General features: G+C 41.3%; 1 protein-coding gene across 5 annotated transcripts in view; it reads right to left on the reverse strand.

The window, feature by feature from the left end:
* The window catches only part of efr3a (EFR3 homolog A (S. cerevisiae)), a 54,650-nt gene that overhangs the window by 18,895 nt on the left and 18,453 nt on the right, over nucleotides 1-17,302 (reverse strand). For 3 of the 5 annotated variants that reach the window (XM_077556831.1, XM_077556832.1, XM_077556836.1), the window contains 8 exons: nucleotides 15,875-15,996; nucleotides 14,856-15,005; nucleotides 11,023-11,169; nucleotides 6,218-6,296; nucleotides 5,601-5,736; nucleotides 3,719-3,790; nucleotides 243-410; nucleotides 60-174 (listed from right to left, as the gene is read on the reverse strand). In XM_077556831.1, coding sequence (XP_077412957.1) covers nucleotides 60-174; nucleotides 243-410; nucleotides 3,719-3,790; nucleotides 5,601-5,736; nucleotides 6,218-6,296; nucleotides 11,023-11,169; nucleotides 14,856-15,005; nucleotides 15,875-15,996 — 989 coding nt within the window. The remainder of the gene's footprint in view (nucleotides 1-59; nucleotides 175-242; nucleotides 411-3,718; nucleotides 3,791-5,600; nucleotides 5,737-6,217; nucleotides 6,297-11,022; nucleotides 11,170-14,855; nucleotides 15,006-15,874; nucleotides 15,997-17,302) is intronic. The other 2 variants (XM_077556834.1, XM_077556835.1) reach the window with 1 other exon arrangement.

Below are 17,302 nucleotides of genomic sequence, written 5' to 3' on the forward strand. Positions count from 1 at the left end.
AGTAAATAGGTGGCGTATCACGAGCGGCCTCGCGTAGGCTTGACTTGCTTGCGACTCACCCGATCTTGACGGTGTCCAGCGTGTGGCACGGCGTCCCGTAGACGGGCACCTTGCCCATGACGAACATCATCACCTCGGCCCTCTGGTAGTCGGGAAGGTTGCCGCCAAAGAATCCTGCCGGGGCGCAAGAAAAGCACGTCACCTCGGCGCGCGCGTGGACGCGAAGACGTCCAAATGCGTACCGATGGTCTGAATGATGGCGTTCTGAACGATGCGCTCGTCGCTTTCCTTGCCGCGGCCCGACGAGGCGCTGCTGGCCGAGTTCCTGCGGGAGCTCTCGCCCAGCTCCAGGTCCACGCTCATGCGGAGGTGCTTCAGCAGCGTGTTGAACACCTCCAGCACCGTCGGACCTAAACGTTGGCGAGTCAGAGGTTTGAGGCGCTTCCGCGGGCGGCAATGTCCAAGTCGCCGACAAACAAACTCCGGCTGCGGCCGCGCGCCTTGGAGCTACGCTAGTACACGCCAGGGTTATTTGAGTTGACGGAAACTAACAAACATACTCAAACTAACATTTTAAAAACAACTTTGTTAACAAAAGAAAATTCAAAACGAAAATGATTTTTAATTCATTCAATGCCAATGACAGCTATAAATGTCAAAAATTGATTTGAACTATTTCTATTAGTTGAACATTTTTTCCCACTTTTGTTAACAAGAGTATGAAAACCTAGAATTTGTTGTATTGAACATTTAGAACAGATATACAATTTGTGATTAATTGTGCGTTAACTAATGAAGTCATTAATTCTTTTTTTATGAATTTATGGCAATGAATAAATTTAAAAAAAAAAAAACTAACTAAAACTACATTTTATGTTTACAAAGCTAACTGAAACCAACTATATTTATAATAAAAATGTCCCTCGTTTTAGTCTTTGGCAATTAATTTAATGCACCTTCGGGGATTATTGCAAATGTGATTTGAAGTCTATTTATTTTACTTTAACTTAACTTTTAATTTCATTGAAAGTGTCACACAGAAGTGACATCATCTAGCAGCAGCCAATAGAAAAGCACCTGCAGATGACGTCGCTCCAAGGCGACAACAAAATGCAACGCTAGCTAAGAAATTTGTTACATTTCTCATTTTACCGTCATTAAATATTGCGCAGAAGCAGAGGGGGCAGATCCAGATCCAGAAAGTAAAACCCCTGTCACAGTTTGGCTTTAGCCCCAGGTGCTAGCTAGCTAGTCAGCTAGCTAGTTTCCTGGCTAGCTTCCATGGTGCTTGTTTACCTGCTAGGGAGCTAGCTAGCATCAATGGCTAAAGCCAAACTGTTGCCGCGTTTTGACTTTCTGGACCTGGATTTGACACCTTTGCGCACAAGTAATACACATTCAAAACAAAACAAAACGAAAACTAATACTGAAACGAACTAAAACCAAACAAAAACTAAGCATTTTTGAAATAACTAAAAATAAGAAAAACTAACAGAACCACCCTGAAAACTAATTAAAACTAACTTGAATGAAAAAACAAAACTCAAAACCAAATAAAAACTAACTAAAATGAAAATTGCCAAACTATAATAACCCTGGTACACGCTAGTACATGCTAGCACATGCTACGTCAGGGCTGGGCAATCTTGTACGCTCTGGGGCCACAATGCATTTTTTTTTTTCAAAATAGGCCCAGCTCATAATGTAGGAAAGGTAAAAAATAAATAAATACAGTGTTCCCTCGTTTTTCGCCGGGGTTAGCTTCCAAAAAATAAATAATAAAATCCGCAAAGTAGTTAGCTTTATGTTTTACATTTATTATAAATGTTTTAAGGCTCTAAAACCACCCAGTTTATACACTTTTCTCATTACTGTATTTACATTTTCTCACATTTCTTTCGTTTAAACATTCTCAATGTTCAAACCTTCTTAATTTTTTTTTATAAAATAGGTACATTACTGTAAAAAAAAAAAAATAAATGCATGCAAAAGTGCACAAAAAAAAGGCCACGAAAAGGGAACCGCGTTATAGCGAGGGAACACTGGACAATAAATAGTTACAATGAATAATTAATTATTGGAATTGTAAAAAAGTGCTTGAATTGTAATCAACCAATTCAAATTAACATGGACTTTTTCTTATTTTTCTAATATTTTGGCAGAATTGTTTAAATAATAAAATATTTCAAATGTTATTTCATCATTTTAAAAGCACATTTAAATGAGTTTATTTTATTTGCATTCGATGTAAAATGCTTTATTTCAGGACCAAAGTAATTAATGCTCATTTTTAGAATGTAAAATAGTTTGTTTTATTAAAATATATTCTCAGTGTTTCCCACAATTTGTAATCCACTTGGGTGGTGCTCGAACCTCATGATCCACAAATGAGTGACGGCAAACTAATGTTACATGTGCTATATATATCTGGTCGTGACACGTTTTGTGTGTGTTTTTTTAAAAAAAAAAATATATATATTTGTATTTAATTTTCTTGAAATCTACGTGGGTGGTGGCCAGTTTACTTGGGTGTCCCGCCCAAGTATTAACATGGTGTGGGAAACCTATGCAACAAAATTTACATTTTACAAACATTTAAGTTTATTTTCTGTTTTATGTAAAAAAAAAAAAATTGAAAACCATTGAATGCAGTCGTTTAATAAAATGTAACTTTTTTTTTGTAAAATGGTTTATTTTGTACTTAATTTTTATTGAATAAAATGAAATGAATTTTGTTTTATTTAAATTGTCAAATATAAATGAAGGTTTCAAAGTATTTATTTTAAATTTGATAAACAGAAAAACAAACGCATATGTAAAATTTTAACAATATTGTTTACTTGTACTAATTTCATTCGTTAAGTCAAATTGATTTATACGGCCCTCAATCACAAAAGTACGGTGGCCCTGAAGTGCAAAACGCAAAAACCGATACGACTGAAAATCAAAAAAACTAAACCAAATTTAAAAAACAACAACAAACAAAAAACAATATAGAAAAATAAAAATGCTATGCACACACAAATCAAAAAACACAAACACAAAAACCGGAACCATACAACAAAAAGTTTACCGCAAACACAAAAGGAACAAGCACATATTTAGCTGGCGTAAAAGGAAGTGCTATCGAGCACGCGCCAAACGCCGGGTGCGAAACATCCTATCAAGCTGCACCTCTTGTCCAATCAGTCGTGAGTATGGTTCCTCCTGCCCTGACAAGCCCTGTTTGTGTTTTTTGATTTGTGTTTGAATTGCATTTTCATTTTTCTATAATGTTTTTTGTTTGTGTTTTTTTTATTTGTATTTGCAATTACTTTTTCGTTTTTCGTTTCATATGTTGTTGTGTTTTTTGATTTGTAATTGTGATGACTTTTTGTTGTTTTGTTTTGTATTTTGTGTTTTTTGTGTTTGCAATGACCTTTTTTTGTGTTTGTGTTTCATGATTACCTTTTCATTTGTGTGCTGTGGTGTTTTGTTTTTGTGTGTTTATTTTATTTGGCTTGTGTTTTTTGATTTGCAGTCATGTGAGTTTTTAGTTTTTGCGTTTTGCACTTCAGGGCCACCGTACAAAAGAACTCCAAATGCAAGTAAACAAAACCCAGTGATTATCCGAATGAAGCCATATAAATATATCTATTTTTTAAAAACGTCTGAATGAAATGTGCACTTTGCCCAGCCCTGCTAGACTAGGCCTTGATCTCCACTTGATCCTGCGTACCGAGCCACAGGTTGGGAGGTGTGGCGTGTTCGCTGTCCGGCGCCTCGCCCGCTTTGCACTCTTGGATGCTTCCTGGTCAGCAGACATTTTGTTTGTTTTCCCAACATGGTGGGCAACGGCGAAGCACACAAAAAAAAAACACACACGAAAGCAGGTATGTGTTGGGACGCACTAACCCGGTTACACACCAGTAACAGATTAATTAATTAATTATTTATTTATTTTATCATTAATACCATGATTGTAAACATAATAATATAATATTTTTTTTAATTTTCCATCCATCCATCCATCATCTAGCGCTTATCCGGGGTTGGGTCGCGGGGGCAGCAGCTTTAGCAGGGAAGCCCAGACTTCCCTCTCCCCAGCCACTTCAACCAGCTCCTCCGACGAGATCCCGAGGCGTTCCCAGGCCAGCCGAGAGACATATTCTCTCCAGCGTGTCCTGGGTGGTCCCTGGGCCTCCCGCCGCTGGGACATGCCCGGAACACCCCTCCAGGGAGGCGTCCAGGAGGCATCCGAACCAGATGCCCGAGCCACCTCAACTAGTTCCTCTCAACGCGGTGGAGTAGCGAATCAACACGGCAGTCCCTCCCGGATGACCGAGCTTCTCACCCTCTCTCTAAGGGAGAGCCCGGATACCCTGCGGAGGAAACTCATTTCGGCCGCTCGTATCTGGGATCTTGTTCTTACGGTCACGAGCTGTGGGTCGTGACCGTAGGTCAGGGTAGGAACGTAGATCGACCGGTAAATCGAGAGCTTTGCTTTGCTACCGCTCCTCCCCAGGAAAGAAATAAAAATTACAAAAAAATGGACCCCAACCTTGCGAATTGGTGAATCCACAGGTGCCAAATGCGAGTTTGTTGCGCTTCACTGTATTTTTAGTTCCTTATTACTCGATCCCATCACATTAAAGGAATAGTTTTTCCACTTGCTGTCAACTGAAGATGACATCACCTGTGCTGAGGAAGTAGGTAACGACCAGTCATGGCTCACCTGTTGTCTGGGTTTGGTCGTCAAACTGAGCCACGATCGGTCCCACTTCCATACATTTTCGTATTTAATTCATGTACTGTATAGAAAGTATATACTGTAAATCATTTAACTTGTTTCATTTTTTAAAAATGTTTTACATAATGTTATTATTTTTATTTTTTACTCATTTGCTCCCCAAAACGTACAAATACGTTCCATTTTTAAATATAACCATGCTCCCAAAGTTGTATTTATACGTTTTTTTTAAATGTTTTTTTTAATGCTAGAGCATACAGAAGGCTTTGATGCAGCCTCTGAACTGAAAAGAATGCTTGAAGCAATGTTAGTCATTACAAAAATGGCCAGCAGGTGTCAGCAGAGTACAAGAGCTCAACCAGGGCCATGTTGCCAAAAGCCCTTTCCCCTATTGTTTTAAACAGATTTGTGAATAATGATGAAACTTTGCTATATTTTAATGCTAATTGCTGCAAAATAGAAACAAATAGAAATATAGAAGAGATCCTAATCTTTCTTTTGGTAGCTTCCATGTTTTTATAGCAATAAAACACAATATTCTGTGGGCCTTGCAAAATCAGTACAAAACCAGTGAAACAGCCGGAGCGAAGGGGGTTGCTTCAGTGAAAATGGCTGCACGTGAATGAATGCTTTTTTTTAAATTTTGAAACAAAAATCATTCAACCTCTTGGAAGCCATTTTGTTTGTAAGTTGAGGACAAGCTGTAGACTTATTCAAGCAAAGTTGTTTTCAATACACAACGTGAAGGACACTTTTATGTTTAGTTTGACAGTGAACTTGAACTTGAAGGAATTTTCAGTAACTATTTTAGGAGCAACGACTGTGAAGTGGTGTTTTTCCCCGCAGAGACGAACGGCGCGTGGGGACTCACCCACGGAGCCTTTGGCGGCGATGGCCACCGTCTCCAGCAGCACTTGGACGATGCCGGCGCGTACCCTGGGGGTGCTCTTGTTGTGGGTGTCCAGGTGGCCCAGGACCTGCTGGATGACGTGGTGAGAGTGCTGCGCCTGCCGCGCCGCCAGGAGAACAACGCCGCCATTTCAGTTGGCTTGGAAAAACTTTACTATCTGGACCCAAATCGGTCCGTACCAACAAAAAGTAGCGTATTCGGTGCCCATACCGAAGTGGCAGGCAATTGTTATGCCATTGGCATAAAGAGAATAATATTTTAAATGATAACAATGATAACAATAATAATTAGCTGTGAATAATATACACTTTCACGTTTTACTCCAAGACGTTTTTTTCTAAAACTGCATACTGAAAAGCGAAGCGTGGAATTTGTGAACTTTTCCACCCCAAGTAGGCATGTCGATATTTTGGTAAATTAGATGAGGTCAATTAGGAAAGTGGATGAGGCAGGTAAAAAAAAATCGATCGTCTTATCAGGTAAGGCAGACTTCAAATGTGAAATTGAATTGTTGTGAAAAATTGTGAGATTTTTCCTCCAGTCCATATCATGCAGGTGAGGTCGACGTGGACGCTGACCTGGATGGAGTACATGATGATCCTGAAGCAGGAAACGGAAAACTCGTTGGGTTCCCACAGGTGATGGTTGTCCAGGTGACTGCGGAAGCAAAAGCATCACTTTGTCAAGTCAGGCGTGCTCACAGGAAGTCGATGCAAGGTCACACGCGACAGACGACGGCAGACAGATTGGCCCACCGACATGCACCCCCACCAACCCCCCACCCCAAGAGGCTGGCGCGTCTGCGAGCCACATCTGCCACTCGCCTCCCGATGAGGAAGACAGCAGCAGCTGGCCTGATGCGTTTCATTCCCTGATGTCTGCTGGTGTAGGGGGGGGGGGGGATTACCTGTCAATCATAGGGATGCCATGATTGTAACGCTCAGCTAGTAAATCCTAATTGTCAGGTTTAGTCAACCTAGAACATTGAATAAACAAAAGACAAGGAAGGAAGACAAGAGACTTGATTGGTTTTGCTCGTGAGGAAAAACAAAGATGTCTCCTACCCGTTCTGAAGCACACGCCACCAAACCTGCTCTATTTATTGGGCAGTCCCTGGTTACATAACTTAATGCTGCTCTAAAGGGTGTGGGGAGTCACATAGCAGCAACGTGGCAATCATCCCGGATAGGAGTCAAAAACGTTTTTCTTCAGCGCGGAAACTTGCAGTCAAAGTTCACAGTTCAACCGCAAAATGTTCCAGCCACCATCTTGTCAGGTTTTGCACCTGCAGCTTCTCTGCTCTCTTCACAGATGACCCCAAAGCACATGGTTCAAACCTAACACAATAAATGCTCTGCAATACTGTAAGAGCAAATATGGGATAACTTATGTACATTTATTCTAACACTAATTGAGCTTTCAATTCACTTGCAGTTGGCGGCGGAACTGGACCGAGCCTGTAATTGCCTCTAGGTGCCACAAGGTGGCAGCTAAGCACTACTTGTGTATACATCATGAAAAACAGCTTCTGCCATCACAAACCTGAACAAATGACATCACAAGCAGTCAACCTAATATTTTTTTCCTTTGCAATCCTGCTCACTTGAAAGTTTACAATGTGCAATATTTCCAAAGCCTGCATCTTTTTTTTTTTTTTTTTTGCGCTGACTATTGCTATTTCCTACTGTCAAACTTGCAATTGTTTCCATGACCTATTTGCGGGTTTGTGGCTCTCCTTGCCCACATGCAGGGGGCGTTAATTTCTTCCTCCCTCCCCACGTCACTCAAGCGGCAGTGCATCTGAAGCTTGCGGGTGCACACGAAGAGAATGAAAACAAACAAAGCAACATGCCAAAATGGCGTCCCCAAGGTGCCCGTCGGCTTCTTCTACTCTGACCTCTCTCAGGCCATGCACACTTTATCCAATCAAATGCCTCTACCGAACAGACACCACGCTGACCTCCATGCTGACCTCAGCCTAGATTTTTTTTTATTTGTGCTAGAGAAGGGGTCCGAGGTCGTCGTAGCAACTCCAATATTGCTGCTCTTCAGCTGACATCTTCAATTGAAACCAGGGATGCACGATAATATCGGTGGTCGATAATTATCGGCAACTATCGACCAATTTGACGTCATACAGATAAACCAGATAATAAAGAAATATCGATTATCAATATTGCTTAAATTAAATCAGGGAAAAATCAAACTTGAATCGATTGAAGAAATTAGAATCGATACCCAGCACTAGTTTGACTTCCATATATCATGAAGAGACCAAAAGTTTCAAGACGCCAAAAGACACAAGAAATCTGCCATGTTGTTCTGAATCGGACATTTTAGGCCCCTTTCTTGAAGTCCTTGAATTCGACCGAGAGATTTTGATCATTCAGCCCCCTTGGGCCGTTTGGCTTCAGCGCATGAAATTCAGTTGACGTGACGACCCCCCCCCCCCCCCCCCATGGGCTGGCGTCAAGGACAGCATTACTTTACCGCATACAAAAAAGGCTCAGCATCCGTTTTCAACAAACTCCTCATTCAAGCTGCAGTCCAACGTGACGTCAATGTGAAAGCCGCCCCCAAAATCCCCCCCCGCCATGATGAACCCCCAGTGCTTCTATTTATAGACACAATCCTCCCCCTGCGGAGGAGATGAAGCGGCCAGTGACACTGCAAGAGAGAAAGAAAGTCGTGAAAAGATCCCGACGGACGCCCACGTCAGCCACGCTTTGTTAGGTTGACCCCTGGAGGGCGCAACACCCCCTCCGACCCTCCCAAAGCAAAGCACCTCGCCGTGCCAGGGAGCGCAGAGTTGACCTTGAGATCCGCACGTGATGAAGCCTTCATCATTAATAACAACCAGGCCAGGCGCTCGCTTGATGGATCGGAAAGGAACAATTAACACGCAACTAATCACTCGTTTGTTCTTCCTACGTCACAAAATCCTCACTTACGTGTGCGTCGTTGACAAGCATCGTTTATGAGTGTGTGGAGTTCATGCAATTGCATTTGACGTGTCAGTAACGTGCACGTTTAATTGTGAAGTCATGCGATCAATTACAATGAAATATTTGATCGCCTGACGCCCCTCATTTTTAATCATCTTTTTTTCAAAAAAAGAAAAGATTATTAAAAATTCGATGCGATTAATTACAATGAAATATTTTAGCGCCTGACGCCCCTCATTTTTAATCATCTTTTTTTCAAAAAAAGAAAAGAAAAGATTATTAAAAATTCGATGCGATTAATTACCATTAAATATTTTATCGCCTGATGCCTCTACTTTTAAATTTATTTTCTTATTTTTTTAAAAAAAGAAAAAAGATTATTAAAAATCCGGGGTGTCAGGAGATGACTTTTTTTAAATCGTAATTAATCGCATGACTTTACTAGTTAACTCACGATTAATCACAAATTTTGTATCCGTTTTAAATGTACAGTACAGTAAAAAAAATCATAGGTTTTTGTACCCTTTTATTAAAAGTGGGAAAAAATGTTAAACTAATAGAAATAGTTGAAATTCATTTTTGACATCTATAGCCGTCAATGGCAGTGAATGAGTTAATAATTGCTTACATGTGTATTGCTCACAAGTAAGGCTGGGAAAAAAAGTTGGTCAAGTCGGTTGGGTCGACCACAAAAATTGGTTGACGCAAAAATGCATGCTTCAAAGCTATTTTAATCTTTTTTTTTTTTTTTTTTTAAAAAAAACATATTTGCAGCACCTGGAAGTTGCTGGAACCAATATTTGGTGCTTCCGCACGGACACTTATTGCTGACGGACTCTGACCGGCATTCGCCACTACTAAGAACCGGTTTTATGATCAAACGTGTTTTTAAAACGTCAGGATTAAATAACCGCAGCCGTTCAACAACAGCGGTCATGTCCACTCACAACAGTCCGGCAATTTAAACTCACGTGCGGCGCAAAAAGCGCCACAGTTCACAGCTCTTCTGTTTCCACACGTCTCATTTAGCGGGCGCACAACAACACAAGGTTCAGAGAGTTGCGAGGCTGGACCAAGTTGAGTGCACGAGGGGAAAGGAGAGGCCCAAACGAGGCGGCGCAGGGCGCGGCCATCCGACCTCTCGGCCATCCGACCTCTCGACCATCCGACCTCTCGACCCTAACCCTAACCCGCATCCACAGCCGGCTGCTGGAGAGGCCATAAGGCCAAGACTTTTGAAGCCGCGGGGCCGCCATCTTGGGACTCCCAAGAAAGGTACGTCGGCGTACGCATTTGGCTGCAAAATGCGTACACGTGTAGCGCTAAACTGCACAAATGGCCACTTTAAAGGCTGTGGACGAACATTTCACTTGCAAGTATGGTTGAAATGGAAAGAAACTGAAAGATGGAAGAAAAAAAAAAAATAATAATTTTTTTAAGATGAAAGGAAAAGAGGGTACATAGCGTCCACTTGCTATAATAGCGGCGGCAGCTGGCAGTCGTCATTGACGTCAGCCAATCAGATCCATTTCATGATATTGTCATTAGCCAACCAAAATGCTTTCTTTCCATTGTCGTTCGCTGGACAGCGGCCATCTTATCACTCCCATCTCTTAAGCAGACTACTGTATCTATACGTATACGTACAGATTAGACATATGCAGCTGATAGGCTCTTAGTATATAAATAATGCTGTTTCTATTAAGTACCGTCTCAAAGGTTCTCCAATTTTGATACTGTTAACGTATAGGATGGTATGCCGAGAAGCGTTTCTTGGGAGTGGTAATATGGCGGCCTCGCGGCATCAAAGCAAAGTGACTTCCTGTGCAAACGTAAAGGTAAAGCTAATTCAACACAGAATTTCAATTCAAATGTTCTACTTTTAGTAAGTTTTGCATGACCAAATATACATTGCATTGCATTGCACAGATTTTTTAAAATTGAATTTCCAATAAATATATATTTTTATATGATATAAAATGAGTCCAAATGTTTGCCTTTGAGGTTGACGGGGACGGTTGAATTTCCTTCAATGCTTGTTTTTGTGTTTCCTGCGCAAGCTGACTTCCAGAATAGGCAAGTTGTGACATGACGACATCATTTGCGACAGGATATGGAAGCCGATAGCAAGCGGCTTTTTTCCCTTCTTCTTCATTTCTAATTAAAATATTAAACATCAATTCTAAATCTTAATAAATGAGAATTGCGATTCCTATGTGAATGTATTTTTTGGCACACCCCTAGTTTATACGTGTGTAACATTCAGTTGTAACTTTGATTTTTGATCAGTTACAGTATAAATATCCATAATGAAGGGAATGGTGATGTATTTTCCATTGATACACTAAAAAGGTTCAACGTACACAATGGATTAAAAGGTGAACTAAAGCGAGCTGGTCCGAGCCGTGAAAGTGAAAATGTTGTTTGTTGCTACTCACACCAGCACAGGTCTGACAGCGTTGTTCATGTTCCCGTAGGCGGCGCGTCCCAGCAGTTCTCGGAAGCAGCTTTCGGCCAGCGTGGACGGATTCTCATCGCCGTCTTGACCCGACACGCACGGCGTGCTCGGATGCCCCGCCCCCACCCTGACACACACACAATACAAACAGACACATCTAGTACAACTGCAATTAACCATTACTTTAAGAACAGATTGATCTGTCGATTATTTTTCGATACCGCAACAAATCGGATAATAGAACAAAGAAGACATTATTCCTTCTTGAAAAAAACTGATCGTGATTCAGTTGCTGGTTTGGTCCGTAATGAAAATATTTTCATCTCATCCTTGCTGACGTTTGTGTAACACTTAAGTGATTATAACATGTGTTACTTCCATTAATAAACAAAATCATTTGACCAGTTACTGCCTCCAGAAATGTTACTTTTATTATTAAAATGTATTTATTTAGGCCTTGACATTTAAGAATTGATGTTCCATAATTAATCAATATCAGATTGAACTGAAGTGAATCAAATGGGAAAAAATCGAAATCAAATCGAACTGAAACTCTAGGGCTAAAAATCGATAGATCGATATCACGTCGTTTCATAGCCTAATATCGATTCAGAAAACCATGAATTCCTACTTTTAAATATGGCTACCAAATGCAAATGTGCCCTTCTGTTATTCAGAGTAGCCCAAGAGGAGCCCAGTGTTTTTGCCACTTTATTTACATAGCGCTGTGGTTGCAATTGATTTCAATTATTATTTATTGTTTTGATCAAGTCGTGTTCAATAAAACATACATGATTCATGTGCAATCGCACCACCAGAAAATGCTCAACCCTCGTTTGGTGTTTAATGTACCTTCAGCCAACATGTCTGCCGTGTGGGCACATTTCAATTTATATTGTGCTTGCTTAAAATGCCGGTGCTAAATAAATATTTGATAATGATATTCAATTTTTTATTTATTATAATGAATGCAATGATAGACTGACATGTCCAGAGGAGAGATTGTCAGTTTATTGGCAGAAGGATGGCGAGTTTCCAAACGCCAGGCAGGAGGTCTCGAGGAAGACCAAAGAGGAGGTTTATGGATGTCGTTAAAGAGGACATGAAGGAAGTTGGTGTGAGGATGCAGAGGATGCAGAGGATGCGGAGGATGCGGAGGATGCGGAGGATGCAGAGGATGCAGAGGATGCAGAGGATGCAGAGGATGCAGAGGATGCAGAGGATGCAGAGGATGCAGAGGACAGGGTTCGATGGAAGCAACGGATCGGCTGAGCAAAAGAAGCAAAAGAAGAAATGCAATGATAGTAAAAATTGGCATCATTTTTTTCCGGCGTTTCGCTTTTTGTCCAAGCCTTTTTCCTTTTCGGTTTCGGCCAAACATTTTCATTTCGGTGCATCCCTAATTTTGACATGAACAAATATTCTAAATGTGATACGCAAACATTTATTAAACGCTTTACTTTAATGCATGTAATTATCATCCACTGTCACGCTAAAGGAAATCTATGGTAAAAATTAATAGTGCGATTAATCTTCGTTAAACATGATTTATGCGATTATTTTTTTGTGGTTAAATAATCAGTTAACGCTTTAACGTTGACAGGACTAAAAATCAACTCAAACTAATTAAAACTAACCAAACCACCCTGAGAACTAATTAAAACTAAATTTAAAAAACTAAACTCAAAGAGAATTGATAACTCAAATGCAAATTCCCAAACTCTAATATATATCTAAATGTATATAAAGATGGCAGACAGCGGCGGTGCTCGGCCCAAGCCAAGCCAGAGAGAATTGGACGCTGGCTGGCATCATGTGAAGACGCTCCAGTCGGAGCAGAGAGAAATCGTCATCCTTAGCCGGGGAAAAGCTGCCAGAGGAGGAAAACTGAAAGGAAGGGAAATGTCTGACCAGGTCTAAAAATAGATTTCTGTTGACATGGAAACTACCTCCATGGCAAAAACTAGAAATAAGCTGAAAAGACCCCCTATCCTAAATTCCATCAATCCACCTGGATGGTTGTTTTGTCAGCAACGGCAATAATGGTCCCGGGTCAAATTGACCCAGGCTGTGCTTCATTTTGAAAACGCATTCCCAATAACGGATTTTGTTGCAAATATTTCAAGTCAAACATTTTCAACAAGTTCCATCATCAAATACTGCTATTTGCTCTTTAACTTGACCCGCGCTATGTTTCTTGCTCCAAAAGCATTCTGATCATTATAGCCCTTGACTAACTCAATGACTGGCAGCCATTTTCACCGAAGCAACCCATTCGCTCCCGGCTGTTTTGTCAAAATTCCAAAAAGTCTATTGCCTATGTTATATGTGGACGTTTGTGCGTCAAATCTTCGCCACAGCTAACCAAGTTGTCATCGTCACAGCTAACCAACTCATTCTCGTCACAGCCAAGTCATCATTGTCACAACTAGACAAGTCGTCACGTCACAGCTAAACAAGTCATCATCGTCACAGCTAACCAAGTTGTCATCGTCACAGCTAACCAACTCATTCTCGTCACAGCCAAGTCATCATTGTCACAACTAGACAAGTCGTCACGTCACAGCTAAACAAGTCATCATCGTCACAGCTAACCAACTCATTCTCGTCACAGCCAAGTCATCATTGTCACAGCTAGACAAGTCGTCACGTCACAGCTAACCAAGCCGTCCTTGTCACTGCTAACCAACTCATTCTCGTCACAGCCAAGTCATCATTGTCACAGCTAAACAAGTCATCATCGTCACAGCTAACCAACTCATTCTCGTCACAGCCAAGTCATCATTGTCACAACTAGACAAGTCGTCATGTCACAGCTAAACAAGTCATCATCGTCACAGCTAACCAACTCATTCTCGTCACAGCCAAGTCATCATTGTCACAACTAGACAAGTCGTCACGTCACAGCTAAACAAGTCATCATCGTCACAGCTAACCAACTCATTCTCATCACAGCCAAGTCATCATTGTCACAACTAGACAAGTCGTCACGTCACAGCTAAACAAGTCATCATCGTCACAGCTAACCAACTCATTCTCGTCACAGCCAAGTCATCATTGTCACAACTAGACAAGTCGTCACGTCACAGCTAAACAAGTCATCATCGTCACAGCTAACCAAGCCGTCCTTGTCACAGCTAACCAAGACGTCCTCATCACAGCCAAGTCATCATCATCACAACTAGACAGGTCGTCACGTCACAGCTAAGCAAGCCGTCATCGTCACAGCTAACCAAGACATCCTCGTCACAGATAACCAAGTCTTCCTCGTCACAGCCAAGAAGCCATAGCCCCAGCCAAGTCAAGTCAAGGCAAATCAGGTCCTGTCACATCACGCTCGTTCCAATCATGGCAACCAGTCCACTCACGTCCCATCCAGTCATGGCGACCAGTCCACTCACATTCCACCCAGTCATGATTGTCTGCTCACCTTTCTCCCTATGTGTGATTAAAGTTCCTCATATAGCACTTGATTCCTGTCTGACTGCCTTGCTTCCCCACGTTTGGGTCCACCATCCCTGAACCACTCACGCCCACCCTGACAATGGGCAGTAGAAGACAGCCAGATGCACCTGGATTAATCAGCCATTCATATTACAGCAGGGCGTGTCCTGCCTAGACATCAAGTGGGGTTCATGATGCCTCAAATTTCATTTGTAAGGCTCTAATATTAGTTGTTCTATGCAGAGGATAAAGAATCTAGAAAGGCAAATACTGTTACATAGCCCGTGTACATGCTCGTACCGCGATGTCGTGTCACTAGCATCTTGAAGGCACCAGTGTACTGTGTCTCTACGAGCTACGTTGTGTTACCTGTCCATGTCGTCTGCGTCCTGCATGTTAAAGAGCATGGACGGGATGAGTTTGTCCATGTGCTGCGGCTCCCAGATGATGGCCTGCAGTTCGTCGTTGACCGTCTTTCGGACCACCCCCTGCAGACCCTTGATGCCCGCCACACGGATCCTGACACCGCCGTACGAAAAGCAACATTATCTGTGATGTTACAGACATTATCAACACATTGATATCTTCAAAACTAAAGCTATACATCTAGCGCGGCATCGGTCATGTATAGACAGATGATAAATCTTTTGCAAAATAAATAATAGCTAGCTAGCTAGCATCAATGGCTACAGCAATCTGTGGCTGGGTTTTTAACTTTCTGGACCTGGATTTGCCACCTCTGATTGTCGCATCAATGGCTAAAGCAAAACTGTGGCAGGGTTTTTTAATTTTTAGCTCCCCAGCTAGCTCCCATGGTGCTTGTTTACCTGCTAGGGAGCTAGCTAGCTAGCATCAATGGCTAAAGCCAAACTATGGCAGTGTTTTTACTTTCAGGTGCTTGCTAGCTAGCTCCCTGGCTAGCTCCCATGGTGCTTTTGTTTACCTGCTAGGGAGCTAGCTAGCTAGCTAGCATCAATGGCTAAAGCCAAACTGTGGCGGGATTTTTACTTTCTGGACCTGGATTTGCCACCTCTGATTGTCACACTGTTGTAATTACCGTGACGACTTCTGTAAATACCGGCAGGAGAACTAGCTAGCTACCTTGAGGGGCTAAAGCCAAACTGTGGCAGTGTTTTTACTTTCAGGTGCTTGCTAGCTAGCTAGCATCAATGGCTAAAGCCAAACTGTGGTAGGGTTTTTATTTTCTGGACCTGGATTTGCCAGCTCTGCGCACAAGTAATACACACACACAAACAAAAACGAAATTCAAAAAGGAATCAAAACTAACTCAAATGAAAATTGAAAAACTATAATAAACCGGAAGTCACCATCAAGCAGTGAGTGACGAGCAGGGATCACGCGGTCACTAGCCGATCCAAGGTACCAACCTGGTCCTGGTGTCCGGGTCCTCGTGGGTGGAGTGGCACATGGCGCTGAACTGAGACACAAAGAAGTCATAGCGGCGGTGGTAGGATGGCGTATCCTCCTCGATGTTGGCGAACTTCACAAACTGGCCGCAGTAAAAAGCAAAACAAAAAGTCATCAGTGACCAATTGATAGGAAATACCGCTAGCTTGAGCAAAATGACCACTATTAGCATATTATCACCATAATGGCAATTAGCAGTGGTTAGAGGTCCCGACACCGCAAACTATGTAGTGCTAAATTGAGGTAAAAATCTAGTGTTCATTATTTTTGAGTTAATGGGTCTTGATTTGGGTGTTGTAGTGTTAACACTAAAACTGTGAGTAATTAATACCAAAAAATGAAAGAAAAAAACACTTTTAAGTGTTAAGAAATAACACTGACAATGTGAAAAATAACACTGATATGTGAAAGTAATAACATTTTAAAGTGTAAAAAGTTAACTTTTTTGGTGTCAAATAACACTATGGGTGTTGTAATTTCACTCTACCAAATTTGTACACTTTTGGAAGTGTAAATTGAACTGGTGAGAACTGTATATAATTATATATAACTTAGATAAAGTGTTAAACACTATGGGAGTTAAATTTACACTTCCAATTTTACTGAAATATGAGAGTGAGAGAGAGAGAGAGAGAGAGAGAGAGAGAGAGAGAGAGAGAGAGAGAGCGAGAGAGAGCGAGAGAGAGATAGTACGTTGAAGGTAGCACAGGTTGTTTTTGAGCAATAAACATAATTACATGCATTAAAGTAAAGCATTTAATAAATGTTTGCGTATCACATTTAGAATATCGGTTCATGTCAAAATATTGGGGTCATTTTAAATGATGCAAGTCATTAACTGTTTAGAAAAAGAGGAGGATGAGCGTGTGCAGTGGATCCAAAAATATTGAAGACTTCCTCATAACATTAATTGTCAAAAGAATGAACACATAACCGGTGCTCTTCAAATTTGGCTGGAAAAAAATGTTGACAAAAAAAGCCTTCTAAAACACCGGCTCCTAATCTTAGAATTATTCTCAGATCAAATTACGATTGTGCTATTATAAAATGAAATGACTAAATAAATGATTTGATGGACATTAAGTCAAAGATGTGTCATAATCCATATCTAATATGGATAGAATAATGTTTATTTGGTCATGATTCCCTCTTCATGATGTGTGAATGAGCTCAATTCATGCTCTAAGTAGCTGTGGAACCGTAGTCACGTCTTCATTCACGTTCTAAACACCACGACACTGGATTTCAAACCAAACGGACAACATGTGCTTTGATGGCAGACTTCCGCCTTTATTTTGAGAAGATTTGCAGTCTCGATACCCCTCGAAATTCGAAAAGTCCGTCGTAATGCGTCGGTTAGCTGCTCGCTATATGCTAGCATCAAATAT

The sequence above is a fragment of the Vanacampus margaritifer genome, chromosome 2 (assembly GCF_051991255.1).
Source record: "Vanacampus margaritifer isolate UIUO_Vmar chromosome 2, RoL_Vmar_1.0, whole genome shotgun sequence".
Lineage (NCBI taxonomy): Eukaryota > Metazoa > Chordata > Actinopteri > Syngnathiformes > Syngnathidae > Vanacampus > Vanacampus margaritifer.